General features: G+C 40.6%; 1 protein-coding gene across 1 annotated transcript in view; it reads left to right on the top strand.

Moving 5' to 3' along the window:
* Nucleotides 1-22,842, top strand: part of sptbn5 (spectrin, beta, non-erythrocytic 5) — a 153,835-nt gene that overhangs the window by 62,475 nt on the left and 68,518 nt on the right. Inside the window, exons 21-32 of the mRNA XM_051919747.1 lie at nt 2,024-2,123; nt 2,338-2,508; nt 5,035-5,199; nt 6,909-7,135; nt 8,011-8,197; nt 8,663-8,863; nt 10,390-10,506; nt 13,232-13,398; nt 15,547-15,679; nt 16,399-16,544; nt 21,332-21,446; nt 21,868-21,978. Coding sequence (XP_051775707.1) covers nt 2,024-2,123; nt 2,338-2,508; nt 5,035-5,199; nt 6,909-7,135; nt 8,011-8,197; nt 8,663-8,863; nt 10,390-10,506; nt 13,232-13,398; nt 15,547-15,679; nt 16,399-16,544; nt 21,332-21,446; nt 21,868-21,978 — 1,840 coding nt within the window. The remainder of the gene's footprint in view (nt 1-2,023; nt 2,124-2,337; nt 2,509-5,034; nt 5,200-6,908; nt 7,136-8,010; nt 8,198-8,662; nt 8,864-10,389; nt 10,507-13,231; nt 13,399-15,546; nt 15,680-16,398; nt 16,545-21,331; nt 21,447-21,867; nt 21,979-22,842) is intronic.

Here is a 22,842-nt window from a genome sequence, read left to right as displayed (position 1 = left end):
TAGCTCGTCTTGCAAAACACTCGTAAACCAAGTTACTCGCAAACCGAGGTTCCACTGTATAAGGTTATTATCCATCCATCCATCCATCCATTGTCTCCCGCTTATCCGAGGTCGGGTCGCGGGGGCAGCAGCTTGAGCAGAGATACCCAGACTTCCCTCTCCCCGGCCACTTCTTCTAGCTCTTCCAGGAGAATCCCAAGGTGTTCCCAGGCCAGTCGAGAGACATAGTCCCTCCAACGTGTCCTGGGTCTTCCCCGGGGCCTCCTCCCGGTTAGACGTGCCCGGAACACCTCACCAGGGAGGCGTCCAGGAAGCATCCTGATCAGATGCCCGAGCCACCTCATCTGACTCCTCTCGATGCGGAGGAGCAGCGGCTCTACTCTGAGCCCCTCTCGGATGACTGAGCGTCTCACTCTATCTTTAAGGGAAAGCCCAGACACCCTGCAGAGGAAACTCATTTCAGCTGCTTGTATTCGGTTATAAGGTTATTAGATACACAATATAAAAGAATAAATGAAGGGCTATTATTTGAACCATTGTAACAGCCCCCTCAGGTCAGTGACTAAAAAAAGTATTCATCCCCTTGGACATTTTTACAAGTTCTTGTTATGCAACATTGAATCGTAGTGGACTTCATTTGGCATTTTTGACCCTGAACAACAGAAAAAGAGTCTTTAAAGTCAAAGTGAAGACAGATCTCTGCAAAGTGGTCTGAATTAATTAAAAATATAAAAGACAAAATAATCAGTCACATAGGTACTCGCCCCTTTTATTATAACATCCCTATATTATCACCTGTGGAGCCCATTGGTTTTGGAAGTCACAGAATTAGTGAAATGGAGGTCACCAGTCTGGGGTCTCTTTTGGTTAAAGTATAAATGCCCCTTATCTGAAAGGGCCAACTTGTGGTGAGCCAGTGTGATGGCCTAAACTACACACTGATGACAAAAGAACATCTCCAAGCAACTCTGTGAATAGGTGACTGAAAAGCACAACTAATTTAGACCATTTTGTAGCGACCTGTTTTAAATTTGACATTCGAGAGATTTTTTTTTTCTGCTGATCACTGTCAAAAAAAATCAAATCCACAGTGATTCAAAGTTGTGTAATAAATATGAACACTTCCAAAAAGGTGAGTACTTATTGTAGGCGCTGTATTGTACGTATAATGTGCGCCATTTCCTTCTGATCAGTTATGCAGGCCTCATAAGATGCTCCATCCATCTATCTTATGATTCTGCACATTCCACTAGAGGGGGCTGCAGGTGGTCAGAGTTTCTCCCATCAGCATCAGCTGCCAGGCAAGAATTAACCCTTGATAGGACACACACTCATTCATAGTAAACAACAAATACAGCAAATCAGCAGACATGCCTGAGGATGTTGCATGAAACTAGAGGGAAAAGGAATAACATGCAAAACCCTCACAGTTAAAGTGTGAACAGGTATGAAAATGCAACCTTTCAACAATATACTTGGGGGCAACATTTGGAATGTATCCGTACTTTTATCAAAGTGGTCCCAATGATTAAGAACTTTGCATTTGCACCATTAGAGGCACATTCACTGTGACGCCATGAAAACACAAATACATTCATATAGCATGGCAATCGGCCACAATTCCTGATTCACACACACAAGCTGCCAGCTCTCTCACTGTAACCATCCTTCAATTGAAATTTCATCATTGGGGACATGTTTATTCTTCTGTTTGGAGTGAGTATGATGCTATTAGTCTGTTAGGATAAACACATCCTAAGTGATAGCGCTTGATCGGTGCCTGTGTTGTAAATTTCACAGCTCCAGAATAAGATTTCAGTGTTCATCCAACAATGGACCACCAGAAAGATCCCCCCACAGGGCTTTCTTGCACAACACATATAACGATATTTGAACTGGACAAAAGCCATTGTGTTAAGCAAGTGGCAGGACTTGATAACCTCAGAATGTGCAATTTCAGTAGCTGCGGATTGACTAAATCGCTACCGGGTGTGCTCACTGCCTTGTAACCACACTTTCACAGGATAAAGCAGAGGGTGCAAGCTGTTCAGAAAAGGAGGATGCATTTGGGAAAAGCAAGTGAAAGGAGAAGGAAGATGCTACAGGCATCTCAGAAATTTCAGGTGAGCTGGTACCAATCCAGTTGTAGCAGTTTGTTTCTATTTTGACTAACTCGAGTTTTCGCTCATTATTTTTGGGATCTTCTTGAAGGCAAATACTGTTATTCAAAAAACTGAGGTGCACTTAAAGCTCAAGGGTTTTTCTTCAACACGACCCAACACAGCAAATGTGTATGCTGTAAAATATCTTGAGTCATCTGTCGACTTTCAATGGCAGGAATTTAACCGTGATGCTGGGGAACTTCACTTGTGGATGGAGGAAAAATTTAAAATCGCAGAAGACGAGTCCTACAGGGACCCAACCAACGTGCTGCGCAAACTGAAAAGGCACGAGGCTGCCGAGCGGGAGATGAGCGCCAATGAAGTACGTTTGGAGGAACTGAAGCAGGTGAGCAGGTCTTATCAGAGATAAATTAAATGAAATGATGGCTAAGGAATCTGGCCCTCAAGATTCTAGGTACTCCATATCTAGAGGTAGATGATGGAGAGAGGTATGAAAACTGTGAGCGACTTTGGTAGGACGAAGCACCTAGAAAATGGGTTAAGTAAATTGAGCTCTGAATGGAAGAGTTAGAAATAGGAGTGTAGATATAGAGGAGCAAAACGGCATACTGAGCTAAGTGAATGAAGTGAGGATAATTTAGGAGAATATCGCATTGGGAAAATCCGCAAGAGATAACAGTGAATGAAGTCGGTAAGCTAAAATGTCTAGGAGAGAGGGAGATACAATAAGCTGTAGCAGGTGTCATTAAAGAATGGAGGGCTTTGGTAGATGATCTCAGAAAGCAGACATTCAAAATGGAAGACACGGACATGAGGAACAGGAATGTGGAATGGCTCAGATTTGGTAGACATTTTAGGGTAAAGCACACATGAGAGGCTTAACTGGAAGAATAAACGTAATGAAAATCAAGTGAATAAATTAAGAAGAGGAAATCACTACATTTGTAAGATGGAGATGATTTAGACAAGATGACGTAACAGAGGTATCTGTGGTCGAATCTTTGAAGAACGATTTAGCCAAACCAATGGTATGGTTGGGGAATAAGATGATTCTCAATGACACCGGTGTTCTCTCAAGGACAAGCTGACAGGCTAATGTGTTTGTTATTGACTATAAGGGAAAAGTAAGACTTATAAGTCCTGGAGATAGGAGATACTAAAGAATAAACAGACTGTCAAGAGGGATAACTGACTGGGAAGAGGAGATGAGTCTGAAAAGATGCTGGAGATTTATGGAAGTTGTTTACATTCGGAGAGGAAAAGGAGAGCTGCTTTAAAGAGGCTATCCGTTAGATTAAATTAAAATCACAGAATTCAGAAAAGCTCAGTAGATAGGAGGTCTCAGAGGGAGACTTATGAATTTAAAATAAATGAAAATTGTAAAAAAAAAACATTGAATTCCTCAAGGTGACAGGAAGTAAAGAGTGGCAACTTTATGGATTGCTGGGCAAAGTCAGGAAAGCTATGCACTTTAGATGGCTGGTGTCAATAGCAGAATAAATTTTAAGGGAGCCTCAAGGTAGATGGCTAGTATGAGGATGTTTAGTGCTACAACAGCTCAGTCATTGTCTGTGTGGCCTTTAATGCTGCCCTACTCAGACTCTGGAGTTTCCATGTTCCTCCATTGTCTATGAGAGTCTTTCTGACAATCAAACGATATACGGGCCAAGTGTTTTGACAGTCCTAAAAATTGGCCCAGGATGTATATATGGATGGATGTTTGTGTGAGGCCTGCACTGAACAGGCAGGTTTAGGAAATTGCTGGATTGTGGAGGAATTAACTCTTTTAGATTGTTCCTTTTCTATCTGGCAAACTGAAAAATTGGTGGATTTGGGAGATAAATTCAGTAGGATGGCCAGACATGGTTTGTTTGAGAGTAGTTGCAGTGTTCCTGATTGCTATTGTTTCATCATACAGCTGAGATTTGGACTTGTTTGCAATCTTTATTAAAGTTTGTAGTTTTACTATAGTTCAGTATTATGAATTTGAACATTTATTCTTCATATGGTGAATTTCTATCACCATACACAAATGTAAGAATATAATATATATACAGTATGTAAGGCCGATTTCTCTATCCAATGTTTATTTGTGCTTGTTTGGATTTTCTTACAGCTGTAGCACAGGCATGTTAAGCCGTTTGCTTTGGTCACCCACTTAGTCACAGGAGAGAAGTGAACAAGCAATGATGTGTTTAATTGTTCTAATTAATTCTATAACCCTGTAATTATGTTTGTTCTAAAATTCCCATTCTGATCATAACATTCTTAGTCTAGAAATTCACCATGATGCGTTTTCTCCCTTACAGCCTAATTTCTTGTATTTTTCATGCATTGCTTCTTCCAGATAAGCGCATACATTTTTACTTTGTTGCTTTTGGTACAGGCAGTTTATAGGAAAGCACTTGTTGTCATCATTAAAATGCGTTATCCACTGTCTGACACTACTTGTGCCAATTCAAGCATCTTCCTATGTGCAATGTCAGTGAATTTCAGCCATGGCATTTTACTCCTTCACCAGAAATGTAATAACTACATGCAAGTGAATCAGAATGTCCATTTTCTCACATTTAACTATGAATTGAGGCATTTTGTTTAGGTGCAAGCTGATAGAACTGCTGATTACAATTCTACTTGTCAACATAGTTGGGCATTCATTATTAACTCCAATATCCTCATTACTTTTCATCTGACCCTCATGTATATTTATTGCCTAATTTGAAATGCATTTCAAAGTTTAACTTTAAATATATTTCATTTTATTCTGATTTATTAGAGTTTAAAAGAAGGTAGAAGCCTATTTATGAGTTGTCTGCCGGTGAGCTACTATGCATGTGTGTACAACATGAATGTGTGCCTTGGCTTTCATTTGTTCTCTTAATCATATCCATTGTAATGCCTTGGGATTTAGGCAAGTGAAAACCTGTTGGCTGATGGACATTATGCCAGTGACATCATCAAAGAGAAGACAAAGGAAGTGTGTAACAGGTGGCTGGCACTCCAGCGGAAGATGATGGACAAAGGAGACAAACTGCGGCAGGCGGGTCAACAAGAGCAACTAACTGAGCTCCTGCAGGTGAGGATTCTGATGAATTGGTGCACTTCCTGCTGAAAAAGGAAACAGACCTTAGTGTAAATTGTACACACCACACTACGCTTACTCCAGACCTACCGTACCACAAATGGTGCTCTGTAAAAAACTGGTGAACCTGGAAAACATGTGCATGCATCCATGTGCAAAGCACTATAACCAGTGATGCCATTCCTCCTTGTATTGCCGCCCAAGGTCTGTTGAGAATGCTCTGTTGGGGTTTCATTCAAATAATGTCTAAAAACTCACTCTGTACCTTCTTACTCTTTACCTTCTTGCTCTGTAATCAGTGATATCTGTAGTTGAATTTTCTGTCCCAGTCCAGGCTGATGATGATTCCATGTTTGTCATCTCATTCTGTAATTTTGCTCCCACTTCTTGTGTAGAATCTTCAAAGTTAATTAGACTGTAATTTATCACATACTGAAAGATCTTTAGTTTTATCTTATTACATTTACCCATGCTTTCGTTTTTAAAGGATAAGTTTGGTATTTTTTCACAAATGTGGTATGCATGCTTTTGCCACACAAAATTGTGTTCTAAAGTTAAGCATTTTCTACACATTTTAAAAAATACATTGCCAGTCCTACCATTTTATTATGAAACCTTACTGTGCATGAAAGACTCTGAAAACAAAATCCTAAAAACTCACTGAATACGTCCATTTTTCAAACCAAGACAGTTGTCGGGTATTGATCTGCATCTTGCGATTAAACACACTTTGTAAAATATCTTATATGTGTCACTTTTGAACATAAAAACACCAATATTATGAGATTCAACCATTTTAAAAGAAGGACAGCTCTGCATGCTAGTTCATCACTTGTCTTCTTCCACAATAATCTTCCACCCCTATGGTGTGGTTTCCTCTCAAAAGACCAAATCACAGTAAAGTTTTTGTGGTACCTGGTTGGTATCGGTTTGAGTTAGTGACGTATTTACGTGAGAACTCACACGAGTGAATAGAAAACGTATGCCTTGCAGTGAGGATTGCAGTGAAGCGGACAGGTAGACTTCTTGTAACAATGGCATAATATCTCAAAATCAATTATATCTTTGTAAAAATGTATGGAGATGAAGTATTCTAATATGTGTGAAAGCTCAGGAAAAATAGTACCAAGAATATGTGATAATATGATTATTTCCAGATCTCTTTTGTTGTCACAAACATGCATCAGAAACACGGCAGGTGTGTTTTCTTAAAGCAAAACCTTTGCCACTTCATCTGTAAGTTTTTAGGTTTTTATTTTCCAGGGGCTCCTCATGCCCCCTAAGGTTGCATTGTAAAACACAAGGACTGTGTTTTGTAAAATTTATAGAAAATACTTACAGTAACTTTAAAACACAGTTTTGTGTGGCAAATGCATTTATAGGATGTCTGTGAAGCTATAACTTTGGCTTGAAAAATGCAGAACTTACCCTTTAACCACTCTGTGAAAATTCTATAACTCAATGATTAATACTCCGTGTTTCCTCCAAGATCTTAAAGACATGTGTGATGCTGTAACTTATGACCCTAAATTGGCCTTGCATGACTGAGTGTCAGTCTGTGCCCTGCAAAGAACTTGCACCCTGCCAAGAGTTGGGCCTTGCCTTGTGTCAAACTCTGAACCCCATGACTCTCAGCTGAATTAAGCCGGTTAGGAAATGAATGGACTTACAATTCATAGACTGATCCTCAACCCCTATACTAGGAAGCAAAGGAGAACATTGAAGCTATTGAAAAGATGTTGCAAAATGCAACTGAAGGGCATGACCTTCGATCCAGCCGGCAGCTGCTGAAGGAGCACCAACAGCTCGAGAATGAGAAATGTGAACTGTCAGAAAAAATGAACACCATTGTGTCTCATGCTAAGAAGATGGCTACCAACCATTTCAACTCCAGGGAAATCCAAAAGGAGACGCACGCATATCTCCAGCGGTAAGTGTGAGGCAAAATGTGCCTCTAATGCAGCCATTGATTTAGCAAAGTAGATTTAAAGTTTAGACTTCCCACTTGCTTCAGCTCTCACTGTGCTATACCAGATTTTAAAGAGGATGTAGTTTTGTGGTCCTCTCTGAGGCGGTTTCTGTGGTTCTTTGGCTGTATTAGGCAGTGGCCACTTTAGCCCAAGATATCCCATGGAGCTCCTCTAATTGAGCACAACTGTTAGGCTTTTACCTGTCAGCTCTGACAGACTTTCATAGGATAGTTCAATATTGTTTAGACCAAACTTATTTTTCTACCTGATAGTAACCACAACCCTGTGGGTGAACGGTTGGCACGTTTGAAGAGAGGATTGCAATGAAGTGGACAGGCAGACTTCTTAACACAATGGCAGAATATCTCAAAATCAATTATATCTTTGTGAAAACAGTATGGAGATGAAGTTTTCTAATATGTGTGAAATCCCAAATCATGAATTAACACTCTGTGCTTCAAGTTTCCAGGCTTACATTTCACATGTTTTCTAGTGCCCTATTGATTACAACTGTAAGCTTTCAATTTCACTTAGGACGGGCAAATTAATATAGTCCACAATTGTGGAAAAACAACATCAACTTCAAAAGTTCCAAACTCTTCCTTTAAACATTATACCTAAACTGCTACCAAGCTGTTTTACGATGACTTGACCAAGTAATTCTGAAACAGAACAGTCACCATTTAGAATATTCTGTAGTGAATGGTTTGGTGGCCATTTTATCAAAGTGCTTCTAAGATAACATTGATGTTTCCAGACAGAAAGATTCAATGAGTGTGAAAGCAAATGGGGAGGTGGGGGGAAACAATCCCTTTAATGTCGTTGTGTTTGACAGCTTCGAGTCCCTACAACAACCCCTGGATAAGAGACGGGCACAGCTGTTGACCTCAGTTGCTTTTTATGAGTTCTGTCATGATCTGGACCTGGAGCTCAGTTGGATATCAGAGCGCCAACCTGCAGCCAGCTCATCCAACTATGGCAGATCGCTGGACTCAGCTCAGAGTCTGCTGCAGAAGCACAAGGTAAGGAGAGCGGTGCACTTAAGATGCTGTTACGCCCATTTACTGGAGAATAGGTAACAAAGGAAAAATGATAAAACGTAGAGTGGCTCTTGGGCACATTTGGTAACAGTGATTGTGAAGTGGCACCAGAAACTAGATGATCGTGTCTACGGTGGGCCATTGTTTTCTCTTTCTTTCTCTCTGCTCTTTGTCGGCCATCTAAGAATTTGTCCATTCTGTCAGGCTGAGGATAGTTTTTATTGTCAAACCACTGAGCAGAGTAGAGACAGACGTCTGGGTCTAATGGTGACTTTTTTCATTTTCAGTAGAAAACGAACTGCCATGTTAGTCTTCTGATCAAAGACTCCAAATTTGGCACATCTCTCAAAAGGGTCTCTGTAAGAGCCAATCAATGGCCAGATCTGTGATACATCTTGGTACCACCCTTGTATAATTTCAGTGGTCTCTCTCGGTTTATCTCTTCAGGAACTGCAAGCAGAGGTCAATGCTCACAAACAGCACATTATACGCATCCTGGAGCAGGGGTCTAACATGAGCCAATCACAGCAGTTTGCAGAAGCAGATATCCAACAGAGGTGTGAAGAACTGCAGAAAGCATGGGATCTGCTGGAGGAAATGTGCAAAGAAAGGGCAAGAAGGCTGAAGCAATCTGTGGCCTTGCAGCAGGTAAGGCACAAGTGTGTAGGTGTACTCACTGGGGAGCAAAACATCTGTATCCAGCAGGGGGTGCTCTTTCTCCCCTGGGATGTGTTTCTTGATGCCCAACAGACTAGAGCCAATACCATCCCTTTTGTACCCATGGCGGAAAATAATTACAAGAGAGAAATATAATACAAAAACAAGTTAGGAGACCCAGGTTCGCTTCCTGGGTCCTCCCTGCGTGGAGTTTGCATGTTCTCTCCGTGTCTGCGTGGGTTTCCTCCGAGTACTTCCACAGTCCAAAGACATGCAGGTTAGGTGCATTGGCGAGTCTAAATTGTCCCTAGTGTGTGGGTGTGCGTGCGTGCGCACTGTGGTGGGCTGGAACCCTGCCCAGGGTTTGTTTCCTACCTTGCACCCTGTGTTGGCTGGGATTGGCTCCAACAGACCACCGTGACCCTGTAGTTAGGATATAGTGGGTTGGATAATGGATGGAAGGATGGATGTATTTAACTTTCTTTAAAAGATAACATTCATTCCCAGAATGCAATGTATAATCATGTATACATACATATTCAAGCCAGAGAGAAGTCAAGGGAAAACACAGCCAAGTGGGAGAATGCTGACAATCACATGCCCCATCCAGCAAGGAATGTCGACGGAATAGTGAGATGCTTCTGACATTGTTCTGGATCCTTATTATTATAAACACTCACATAATTACATATTCATAAAATTATTGTCAGATATGGGCAACTGCTAGATGGGCTGTGTGCCAAAATAACATCTTCACCTGTTCTCATCGTTTATGACTTCTACAGTCTTGGTCTCTGTTTTGGTCTATCAGCACTATTTAAAATAACCTGCCTGTGTGTCCTTCACCTGTTTTCTACCCATCTATGGCAGTCTCTCTCTCTCTGTCTCTCTCAGCTCAATTGTAAATCTTTGAAATACATTTCACAGTTTATTTTGGCACAAAATAACCTTCTTGTTACAACATCTTAAGACACATATAAGCTAGGACTAAAGACATCAGGCTAACTGCGAGTTGTGTAGCCCTTTGATGGGTTGCTGGGAAAGGATCCCACAACCATATAGTGTGTAAATGAGGTCATAAAAGAATGAACAGATGATATCTCTGTTTTATACTGTGTTGAGTTACCAATTATTCATCACGCCTCAGTCACTACCACACTGCTCCCCACACCAAGTAGCTTGCCGTTTATCTTTAGCCTGCCTGTCAGTACCAGTTGCTTGACAATTGCAATTACAGAGCAGTCCCCAAAGGCCCTACAGCTCTTTACCTCGGTCATTGAATGGTTTTAGTTTCTTGTTTTTCTTGGTTTTGCTTAGTCATTAATGACTCGGTTTTTGGCCAGGTCTTTCCTTCACAATGCTGCTAATATTTGGTCACTTCTTAATTAAACATGATTTGCTAGTTCTTATTCTTCACCTTGTCTCCTCATGCTTGGGTTGACAGATTCACAGCTCCCTCACTCTTCATTTTGTATGACTCTTTGCTTTTCATGTTTGTCCTTGTGCTGCTTGCACAGCTCCATCTGGAAGCAGCAGAGCTGGAGTCCAGAGCCGCTGAGATCCATTCACTAGTCAGCAGTGATGACTATGGCAAAAACAGCTCGGCCACCCTTAACCTCCTGAAGCAGCAGAAGGTAAAATTTGCATCTTCACATATTGGATGTTATTGGAATAAGCAGGGTCTGAAAATGTAGCAAATGAATTTACAAGAATAATCAATGATGTGAAACATAGTGCACATAATGGTGATATAAAACCAGAAAAGAATCTATTGAAAAATCAGTGTTTTTGTAACATGTTTTAAAGTATGATGCTTAATTAATCCATAACAGATAAGAGCTTAAATGGCTTAGATGCATATAAGCAAAAATGTTTTTATTGTTAATTGTGGGTTCATTTAGTCAAGGTGTCCCAGAAGATCTTGAATAGCGGCATTGGCTATACTGTAAGAGTGCCCGGCATCCCCACCTGTTATTATGTATAGAGACATCCCACCTTAGCAGATAACATCAATTCAAGGTGACTGAATGACACAAAAACCTGTTTAGCTCAGTTGTGTGTTTCACTTGTGCATCCACAGGGTTTCAACGCTACTATAGGAGAACCTAATCTCAGTCCAAAGATGACAGATTTAACCAGAGAGTGCAACAGAAAAGTTCTTTTGTATCTGAGCTGGTTAGTTTGCTTGTGTATCTGCTCCTCTACTGGAGTGACCCACAGGTTTTCTATCTCCAATGGAAGTCAAATGAGAGTGAACCCAGTCTCAGCTGTAACTATACTATCCATGACATTTGATGTGCAGTCCTGCTAATGTACTGCTGATAGGTTTCCATACCATATTTGCTTCACGTTACAGTAAGTGAATGCTTTGTTTCGATCACAGGAAATCAACAGTGGACTTTGAAAGCTACAAATCAGTGCTAGACCATTAATAGTCTTAAAACTAAAAATACAATAAATCAATCTGAATGAAAAAAGGAAGTCGAAGGAAAGTGTCCAGAGAGCGGTATTATGTTCTTGTTTTCTTGTTCTAGTCAGCACTCCCTTGTAGTCAGTTAGGATGCTTTTAGGCTGAATTTCAGTAGTCCAGGCAGCTAAAACAAAAGAGTGTTTCAAATTCTTTCCAAACAGAAAAGCAAGTGGGTAACAGGGAACAAAAGAATGAGCCAGTTATGAAGAATCCCAATGAACTGATGGAATTCTCCTTTGGCTCAACTGGCCAAAACAAGTGCCTTTCTGGCTCTATTCAGGGACGTTTTATTATATATAGCTTTATTATAGCTTTATTGACAAGTTTGCTCTTTGGGCCTGGATAGAGGACTTAGTCCTTGTTTCATTTCATTTAAGGATCAAGTTTTCTAAAAATAAATGTTTTTATTTCTGGAAACAGGAAGGACACTTAAAAGTAGCCCACACCAGTCCTTCATACTATGAGTTCATTTTTATAACTGGTGTGTAATAAAGGATCTGCCTTGATGACAAAGGCCTTCTTTATTCCAATGTGTCACAACTGTCAACGTTAACAGGGTCACCAGCTTGTTTATGGAAATTACCTAGTCTGTCAAGTAAACGTGCTGCCCACATGTTAATGAGAAGATGTAGATAAATGGGCGCTGAGGCTGATAGTGATAAGTGAAACCACTTATGTGAAATTTAATTTGCAGTTGTAATTGAGTCCTTGTCTATGAGTCTCAGATCAGGGCAATACCGACGGGTGGAGTTTCTTAAATAACTTAACAAAAGAAATTCACAGAGTAAATGGCATTTCGTATTCATTGTTCTATTGACACAAGCAGAAAGGTTTTTATGTACTGTTAGGAAGAATTTTCATACATTAATTCCACATGTCTACCTGTCATTTAGTCTTAATTTAAAGATCTATAGTAGAAAAACAAAATCACTGGACTCGTGTCAGGTGTGTAGGCAGTTTATTGTGTGTTGTGATGGTTGTTGTAGCTTGTATTGTGATGCCCACTTTACCAATTATGACAACAGTCTTAGTGATTACAATCCTGAAGATGCATCAGAGCCTGAAATGAAACTCAAAGCTCCACTGGGAATTGGGAAATAGGAAAGAGTGGCTGCTAGGTAACAGGGTAGCTTTTGGTATTGTGAGATTTCCTGTGCAGAAAACACAGAATTGTGTACGATGGTGTGTTTTGGAGCTTCTCTGGCTGTAAAATATGCAGCATTTGACATTTTAAAAAAACTACTGCACCTCTGAGGTGATGTGATTGAGCGGCATGAATAGAATTGATTTTTGGCTGGTAGACAAGTCTTCAGGGAGCAGTATCAGTTGTTTTCTTCCCCCAAAAGCATTTAAGCCCACCCCCAAAATCCTCTTTTTAAAGAGTTTCTCATTTTACAATTGTGAAATTGCCTGTGAGACTAATGTTAGTGTCAGAGTCACAAAACTGCATAAAAAAAATCAAAATGTTCCTGTTATGCTCATCACTAGTGGTGGACAATCCAAAACCTGTTCAGATTTCACAGAAATTACAACTATTTTAGAAAATGAACTCTGGACTATGCAAACAAAGTGGCCTAAAATCAGTTTAGGGATGCAGAACAGGGATAATTTCAGAATCTCATCTGGCTACTCAATACAACATAGCTGTCCAGTAGGTCACATTACCTCTGCTATTTGTACATCAGGATGCTGGGTCAGTAGAGTAACGCACAGTATTTATGTTATCTAGAGGTGTAAAGCCCCTGGTAAAAGCTGCTAGTTCTTCATTGGAGTCATTTTGTAATGTTTGAACTACTACTCCCTAACTTGTAATCTTGCCAGTTGCGGGATATTGTAATCTTGGATGTTGAATTATATAAACCTAATAATATCAGTTAATAATTCTGCAGGTCCTGAAAAGTCAGATTGAAGCTCTCAATAACCAAGCCCTGGAGCTACAGAACGCCATGGACAAGGCTGCACATGGTGTCTTTGAACTTGGCTTTGATGAGGTGGACTGGCCACAGGATCGCATTCAGAGCCAGCTGAGCAAACTGCAGCACTTGGCTTCCTCACGGTAAGAGTCGTGGCCCAAAGAGCTTCTTGTTGCTATGGCCTTTTAAATTCATTTGTTGAAGATTGAAGAGGAAAGGGAAGATATTGTGAATTTGACGAGAATCCTCAGCATTTCTGAGTGGGACGCTGAGTTATATTCAGCCTGTATTGTTATATCTCACAGATCCAGGAGTGCATTTGAATCTTCAGCCCTGGCATGCTCTCTGAGGGTTTTGCTCATTTCCTTTAAGTCTGGATACTGCAGTCTCATTCCCCCATCCCAAGAAAGTGCAGGTTAGGGTGACTAGTAGCACTAAATAAGCCCAGGCTGTACCCTGGGCTGGACTGCCCAGACACCCCCCATGTTGGGATGGCACATTGTGTACTGCCCAGTGCTGCTGAGGTAGACTCTTGACTCTCTGGGTCCTACAATTGGATTCGGTGGTTCAGGCCGGTGGAAGGGTGGACAGATATTTGTTATTGCATCCCGCATCGAGTATTGTAATTCCCTACTGTCAGGTGCCCCTTCTAATCATATATCACAGCTCCAACTTATTCAAAACTCAGCTGCAAGAGTCCTTACTCGAACAAGCAGCAGCGAGCACATCACACCCATCCTGCTCCGTCTTCACTGGCTCCCTGTGTCTTACAGAATCGAATATAAAATCCTACTAATAACCTACAAAGCCTTAAATAACCTTGCGCCAAACTACATCAGTGACCTTCTCCATCACTATGTGCCTGCCCGCCCACTAAGGTCCTCTGATTCTGGTAATCTTGTTGTGCCCCTCACTAATCTACACTCCATGGGTGACAAGGCCTTCAGCTCTATAGCGCCCAGACTCTGGAATGACCTACCGAAATTAATTAGATCAGCTGACTCCATGAATTCTTTTAAAAAACAACTCAAAACTCATCTGTTCAGGAAGGCTTTTAGCTCTACTTGACTTTATTACCCTTCTCTCAGTTTACTTCTCTGTCAAGATGCTCATGTAACCTGTGTGTGTGTGTGTGTGTGTGTGAGACCATCAATTATGTTGTCTGTTAGGCTTTTTTTCTCTGAATTCACTGTCGTAATCTTCTTTATTTATTTATCTGGTTTGTACAATGCTATATACTGTATACCCTGCCGTTCTTTCTTATATTCTGTAAGTGCCTTGAGCATGGGAAAGGCGCTATGTAAATAAAATGTATTATTATTATTATTATCTACGCGTATCTGTCTCCATTACACTCTGTGATTCAGTGAGTATGTCTTTTCATAACAAAACAAAAGTAGTAAAGATTTGAAAACTTTCATTAAAGGGCAAAGGGAGATTCACAGATGTGAAAGCAAAACCCAAAAACCTGGAGTTTTTAAAATGTTGTACTTTTAACAAAAAGCCTTTTGTTTATTTTAATTCAAAATTCAGATAAGGGACCACTTAAATAAGATGGTGTCCAGCAAGTATTATCATGACTTCTTCATGCAGGCAGAGACCCCATAAGAAAGCGTCTGTGACAAACAGGAAGTCATAAAATATGGTAAATAAACAAAATCAAATGTTAGTTTAAAAGAACTAAACAATACACAAAACACTCCAGATGTGCTTGAGTACTGCAGACCCTGACCCTCTGAACACATCGTACTGTAATCCAGCAGCTAAGCCCTAATGTGAGTGGGACCCTCGCCCCCTTAAAGGTTAACAGATTTCCTTGCAGTCCCCAGAAGCTCATATTGTCCCTGTCGTGGTTTTCCAAACCAGTTCTCCCAATCTCCGTGCTCTTAAACACTTTGCAATAATGGCTCACTATTATCACCTGACGTTAAGACAATGTCGATGCAAAAGGCAGATGTATGTGATTTTACATTTTCCTTTTTTTAACTCTTTCATGAAAAAATTTTGCTTTGCTTGAAAAGGTTTCACTTATGCATCAGAAATCCATTTTTCCCATTGGCTGAACTGTTACATGGCTGCTAAATCACTGTAAGTATCCTTTGAGAAAGTCTGAAGTTAAACGTACCGCCAGACCAGACATACTGCTGTGTGGCAGAACATGACACTGTTGGGACTGTCAGTGATGCTTGTGGCTGCTTGAGCCGCGGTTTGGCTTCAGGGGCTGCTCTTCACACTTCTGTCCAGTTCATGCAGCCTGTCTTCTCTCTGTCTCTCTGTCTGTCTGTGGTCAGGACGCAGCAATTGGAGGAAGCTCTCCATTTCCATGAGTACACTCGAGAGTCATCGGAACTGGAAGAATGGATAGCTCAGCAGTGCCAGATAGCTGCCTCTGAGGATTATGGGAATAACTACGAACATGTTCAGGTAAGAAGTCTCTACATTTTAAGAACCCGCACTTTCACTAGAGGGCGGCACAGTGGTGCAGTGGTAGCACTGCTGCCTTGCAGTAAGGAGACCTGGGTTCACTTCCCAGGTCCTCCCTGCGTGGAGTTTGCATGTTCTCCCCGTGTCTGCGTGGGCTTCCTCCTGGTGCTCCGGTTTCCTCCCATAGTCCAAAGACATGCAGGTTAGGTGTATTGGTGATCCTATATTGTCCCAAGTTTGTACTTGGTGTGTGTGTGCTGGCGCCCTGCCCGGGGTTTGTTCCTGCCTTCCGCCCTGTGTTGGCTGGGATTGGCTCCAGCAGACCCCCGTGACCTTGTGTTAGGATATAGCAGATTGGAGAATGACTAACTGACTTTCACCAGAGTAGACTTGTGATGAGACATAGAGAAATCAGCCTTGGATGGGATGCCCTTTTAACTTAGCCTAACCCACAATTTCCCACAGGAAGCCCACATAAATAAGTGGAGAACGTGCAGTCACCACATGCAGATGGGATCATAACCTGCGTGCAGCCTGGTGAAGCAGCAGCACTGATTGCTGTATCTTTCAACCGTTTACATACTTGGGCCTTTCACTTTAATAGGAAAAAAAAGGAAAAGCACTGCTTACTGCCAGAAAGCCTTTGTTTGTTCTGCTTACATTTCTTACACACTAAATGAATACATTTTGACAAGATGTCTTTTCTTAACATTTCACAGCAACTAAGAGCAAAGTTTGAAGGGTTCCAGCGGCAGGTGGAGTTGGGAGAGGAGAGGGTCAAAGCCTGTCAAGGTCTTGCCGATTCTCTTATTGTCCACGGGCACACGCAGTCCAGGGCCATCCAGCAGACACAAGATCATCTGAGGTAAAATTAATGAAATTAATAAAAGATAAGCGGTCACTATTTGAGTGATATTATATAGTCATATGAAAAAGTTTGGGAACCCGTCTCAGCCTGCATAATAATTTACTCTACTTTCAACAAAAAAGATAACAGTGGTAGGCCTATGTCTTTCATTTCCTAGGAACATCTGAGCACTGGGGTGTTTTCCGAACAAAGATTTTTAGTGAAGCAGTATTTAGTTGTATGAAATTAAATCAAATGTGAAAAACTGGCTGTGCAAAAATTTGGGTACCCTTGTAATTTTGCTGACTTGAATACATGTAACTGCTCAATGCTGATTACTTGCAACACCAAATTGGTTGGATTAGCTCATTAAGCCTTGAACTTCATAGACAGGTGTGTCCAATCATGAGATATAAAGGTATTTAAGGTGGTCAATTGCAAGTTGTGCTTCCCTTTGACTCTCCTCTGAAGAGTGACAGCATGGGATCGTCAAAGCAACTCTCAAAAGATCTGAAAACAAAGATTGTTCAGTCTCATGGTTTAGGGGAAGGCTACAAAAAGCTATCTCAGAGGTTTAAACTGTCAATTTCAACTGTAAGGAATGTAATCAGGAAATGGAAGGCCACAGGCACAGTTACTGTTAAACCCAGCAGGTCTGTCAGGACAAGAAAAATACAGGAGCGGCATATGCTTAGGATTGTGAGAATGGTTACAGACAACCCACAGATCACCTTCAAAGACCTGCAGGAACATCTTGCTGCAGATGGTGTATCTGTACATCATTCTACAATTCAGCACAATTTGCACAAAGAACATCTATATGGCAGGGTGATGAGAAAGAAGCCCTTTCTGCACTCACACCACAAACAGAGTCGCTTGTTGTGTGCAAATGCTCATTTAGACAAGTCAGATCCATTTTGGAACAAAGTGCTTTGGACTGATGAGACAAAAATTGAGTTATTTGCTCATAACAAAAAGTGATTTGCATGGCGGAAGAAGAACGCCACATTCCAAGAAAAACACCTGCTACCTACTGTCAAATTTGGTGGAGGTTCCATCATGCTGTGGGGATGTGTGGCTAGTTCAGGGACTGGGGCCTTTGTTAAAGTCGAGGGTCGAATGAATTCAACTCAATATCAACAAATTCCTCAGGATAATGTTCAAGCATCAGTCACAAAGTTGAAGTTACACAGGAGTTGAATATTCCAACAAGACAATGACCCAAAACACAGTTCGAAATCTACAAAGGCATTCATGCAGAGGGAGAAGTACAATGTTCTGGAATGGCCGTCACAGTCCCCTGACTTGAATATCATCGAAAATCTATGGGATGATTTGAAGCAGGCTGTCCATGCTCGGCAGCCATCAAATTTAACTGAACTGGAGAGATTTTGTATGGAAGAATGGTCAAAAATACCTCCATCCAGAATCCAGACACTCATCAAAGGCTATAGGAGGCGTCCAGAGGCTGTTATATGTGCAAAAGGAGGCTCGACTAAGTATTGATGTAATATCTCTATTTATGGATCTGTCTAATTTTGTTATGATGCATATTGCATATTTTCTGTTAATCCAATAAACTTAATGTCACTGCTGAAATACTATTGTTTCCATAAGGTAGATCATATATTAAAAGGAAGTTGCTACTTTGAAAGCTCAGCCAATGATAAACAAAAATCCAAAGAATTAAGAGGGGTTCCCAAATTTTTTCATATGACTATAGGCCTTATTATCGAGCGAATACAATATAAGATGACTTGGCCCACGAACTTCAGCTGGGCAAACTATGGTGTACTCAATATGGTGCCTTTCACAGAGCACAGAATCACAATACACAAAGTAAAATGATGAAGAATTAACTCTTAAGGGGGGCTACACCTACCTAAATGACCTTAAAGCTTTACCTTAGAAGAAATGGAGACACACTTTTAAATTGGTAATAAATACAAATAAAAAAACATGGAAAGAAAATCAAACACAAATGGGCTCTGTCCTTATGTTGTTGACGTGCTATTCCAGCTTGTATCCAACAGGTGGCGCATGATCCCTGGGAATGTGTTCTTTTAGACTCGCAGCTCATACTTGAACCTGAACGTATTCTATCATGGTAACCATGGAGGAGATTTTAGGACAAGTGAAATATGAAAAGAAAGGATATGTTGTATAAACAGGGGTGGGCAACAGCAGGTTTACAGTTATCTGTATGAAAAAAAGACTTGTAGGTTATGATTATTACAATAGCTTTATTAACTCAATAGCTTTCTTAACTTTATTAACTCAAATGAATGTCATAATGGAACAGTGCACTGAGATTCAGTCTTGTAAGTACTGAAATTGCTGGCCTCACGTACTCACAAATGTAAACCTACTTTTGCCTACTGCTGTACTGTATATTTAACTAACATTACAGTTTATAATATAATATATGTATAGAGTGCATACAACTGAAGAAAAGCCTTTGAACAGCACAGTCACATTGCAGTCGTTTAGTGTGGTCTTTGATGATTTATGTTCATCTTCACAATAGTCGGATGGAGGGTGGATGCTAGACCAAAGTGTGAATGCTCCCCAGCATTGCAATAATAAAAATACAAATAACTGAAATTTAAAAGGGCTTTTTTCTTAAATTCTTCTTGGCAAACTGTGAAATGATTTCTTCTTTCTTTGAGCTGGTTCACTCTCCAAAGATAAGGCTGCTGAGAATTATAGTTTTTCTTTAATTTCTCAGATTATTCACATTAATGTCAGTTTAGAATGATAATTGGAATTATAGTAATGTAAAACAGACAGGCGGCACGCTGGCGCAGTGGCAGAGGGGGATTAAGGAAGAGAACACTGATATACCCAAAGAAAATAATAAAGAAACAAAGATGTTCAGCATAAAGAAAGCTTCTGGGAAGTGGAGTACGGGGCATGCTGGCATTTCAAAGACCACCTGTAAAGGGCTCATGTAGTTCATCAGCCATTAAGACCAAACACTGATAACATCTAAAAGTCCTATACAGTACAAGTTTAATGGGAGTTGGACAACTGAGTGTTCATAGGTCAGGGTCTGCATTCTTTCATAAGAAGTGGTGCCCTTCCAAATTCTGCTGCCCTAGTTGACTGCCAAGTTGTCTAAAGTGGTAATGTTGGCCCGGGTCAGCATCATTTCTTTTAGGCACAGGTCTGTTGGGATGTCTCTCATTAGTGCATTTCAAAAAGGCTTCTACTTTCAGCAATATCTAACAGTCCTTTTATACTTTTTACATTATTTATTTTCAAAAATAAGAACATCCATTCTTCTGTGCATGCTGTCTTTCCTGCTAATGCAGTGGAATCTCTATGAGCCATTGACCATCTGTTGACCATTAGAAACAAGGAGTGAATCAGCGCCTGTGAAGCAGAATCATTTAATGGCCTTCTTGAGCTCTTCCAATTCTTTCCGTCTTTATTCATCTTTCTGTCTCTTTCTGCCATTATACTTTCACGGCTGCTTCTAGCCCGTCTGATTATCAGCTTGAGCAGCTACATGTTTAATCTTCATCTGCCCCTTTTTACAGTCTGCATGTCATCACAACTCCTACAAAAGTCTTTGAGCCTTTAACAAGTCTGATGTATGCTTTGGAATGCCATATATTTTAGAAATGGGTGTGTGTATATACACTAAACAGAATTATATTTCTACAAACTCAGGGTGACAGGTCACAGGGTCACATTGGCCACTAGTGCACTTTCAACTCTGGAGTCCATCTCAGTGATGAGAAAGACTTACAGCAATGCTAAGACAAAGACCGAACAGGGGAAACCATCATAGTGAGGAAGTGTTGAGCCAGCAGATAAAAGATAAATTAAAATTAAAAAGTAAGCCTTCCTTAGGCTATTGAAGCGTTACACAATTTCTGAGGAAAAAAGTCCAACTAGAGCAAAATGGCACCGACCATCTCACTGACAACACGCTGAGAAAAAAAAATGAATTGAAGTGAGATGACCTCCACACTGAGGAAGTGTTACGACAACACTGAGAAAAAAGGTAAATCAAGGTCCACCATCATACTCAATAAAGAGTTCCTCAAATCCAGAGAAAAGGCTAAATTAGAACAGAGATAGACTCAACTCCCATGCTGATAGAGAATCACTTCAACATTGAGAAACAGGGAGAGATGAGAACAAAAATGGACTTTAACACCATATTGATGAAGCATTGCAACATCACAAAGAAAAATACATTGAAGCAAAAATGGTGTCCACCCCATGCTGATAAAATGATGAGATACAGTTTGGGGGCTAAAGTGGAGTAGAAAGTGGCAGACCTTCAGGCACCATGTTGGAACCAAACAAGACTCATTGACAGGTGTTTGTGGAAATAAATGTGAACCTACTGCCATCAAGAGGACCTTGAAGGATGACAATAAACTTTGTTTCTTATGTTTGAGTGGTGATTCTGCTCTGTTAGTCAGAGTCAGAGATACTGAGAGGGCTGAAGAAATGGAGTGCAATGTGATAGTGAGGGTGGCCTTTGTCGGCCTTCTGGGTTCATGTGTTGACTTCTTTGTCCTTTTACATACACATACTCTATACGCATGTATACAACACACACACACATATAACACATACAACACACACACACCCAACACATGCAAACACACCAGAGTATTTCCAGAAGAGCAGTGGAGCCAACAATGCAATCAGGCTGGCAGCATTCAACCATATTTGAGCGCTTTGAGTAGTGAGAAAAGCGCTATATAAATGCAAAGAATTATTGTTATTTATTATATTACTGAGTCTCAAGATGGCGTGTCTGACTTTGTTGTTTTCTGTTATAGATCAGCCTGGAAAGAGCTTCTGGAACTGACCCATGCCCGTGGAGAGACCCTGCAGGCTGCAGAGACGATTCACAAATGTTACAGGGACCTTACAGATGCCCTGTCTCTTATTGAGGTCAGTTAATGGAGGTTCTTTGTCAGCCTCACTCTCTTTTATGCACTTGTAGGATTGTAATTGGATGGCCACAAACCTTTAGCACATCAACGGACTCCAAATAACGGAATCTAAATCTTCTTTTACCTCTGAGACACTGACATTTGTCTTTTTGCCAAAGTAAAATTAATGTCACTTTTTACATGCAAGGGGACAACATTTTGCTAGCTGTAGGCCTCTTGACTTGTGTAGACTTTGAGAGAAAAGGCAGCCATTGTGTTTACTTGTGGACTTTACTTGGTTGTTTCTGTGTTATGATGTTAGCTGAAGGATGGATTGAGTTTCTGTCAACAGAACCCTGCAAATATTGCTGAAGATGGAAAAAGTAGTTTGCAATACAGGCTTGTAATTCACGCCTAATCTCATCTTCTGTTCCACTTAGGAGAAACATAAGAGCATTCCTGATGATATCGCCAAAGACTTGCATGGGGTACAAAAACAGCTACGCAAACATGAAGAGCTGGAGCACGAGCTGTCTGGCAATGAGCAACAGGTCAGTGCTTTTTCAAGTGAGGCCATTGAGCCATTTAAAGTCTCAACAAGGCTGAGGTTTGAAAGGCCTCTGTTGTGGTCTGGCCAGCCAAATAATGATTGTGTGCTGCTGCCATTATTATGTTGGTATTCTTGACTGCCAAGAGTTAAGTTTATTAGTTGCTAAACAAAGTCAAAAAAAATTCTTCAGGGTGTCTTTTCAGATGCTATTAATTCTTTAATTTTTCCTTTTGTTCCTCATTATTCTGTACCTCTTCCATATCCTGGGTTTGCTTTTCCCACACTAAGTTGTTTTTAGCTTTCTTCTTACTAAATCTGATTATTATGGGATTCTCTTTGATTTATAAACACAACTCTTTTTAGTGCTAAACACTGAATTTATTACACAGTCAATTTTTCCTACTGATTTCGCTACAGTTTATTTTTATTTTTAAAAAAACAGTAAATTCTTCTCTTATCATGTCAATATTGAGATGAGGAAGCTGAGATCACCAAATATTTCTATGCTGTATAAAACGACACCTCTGACATCATGGCCACATGTCTGGTACTCCTACTGGGCAACTGTGCAGCATTTGTGAATGTTACTGGCAGGCATGGTACAGCAAATTCCAAACCAATAACTATGCAAAAGACAGAAAAAATAAACTTTTGAAACAAGAAAAAACTTAGACCTGAGCGTCAGTAGGGTTTGCTCCTTAGGAACCAAGTTACCCAAACTATTCTATAACATTTCAGTAATTATTTACCACTCTGATGCTGATCTTTCAGATCATAAAATAAGTCATTACGATAACAACTGTTCACGAGTGAGGGAAGAATGGAGCGTGAGATCGACAGGCGGATCGGTGCGGCGTCCTCAGTA

This window comes from Erpetoichthys calabaricus, chromosome 16 (assembly GCF_900747795.2).
Source record: "Erpetoichthys calabaricus chromosome 16, fErpCal1.3, whole genome shotgun sequence".
Classification (NCBI taxonomy): domain Eukaryota; kingdom Metazoa; phylum Chordata; class Cladistia; order Polypteriformes; family Polypteridae; genus Erpetoichthys; species Erpetoichthys calabaricus.
This window is presented reverse-complemented; position numbering and strand designations above follow the sequence as displayed.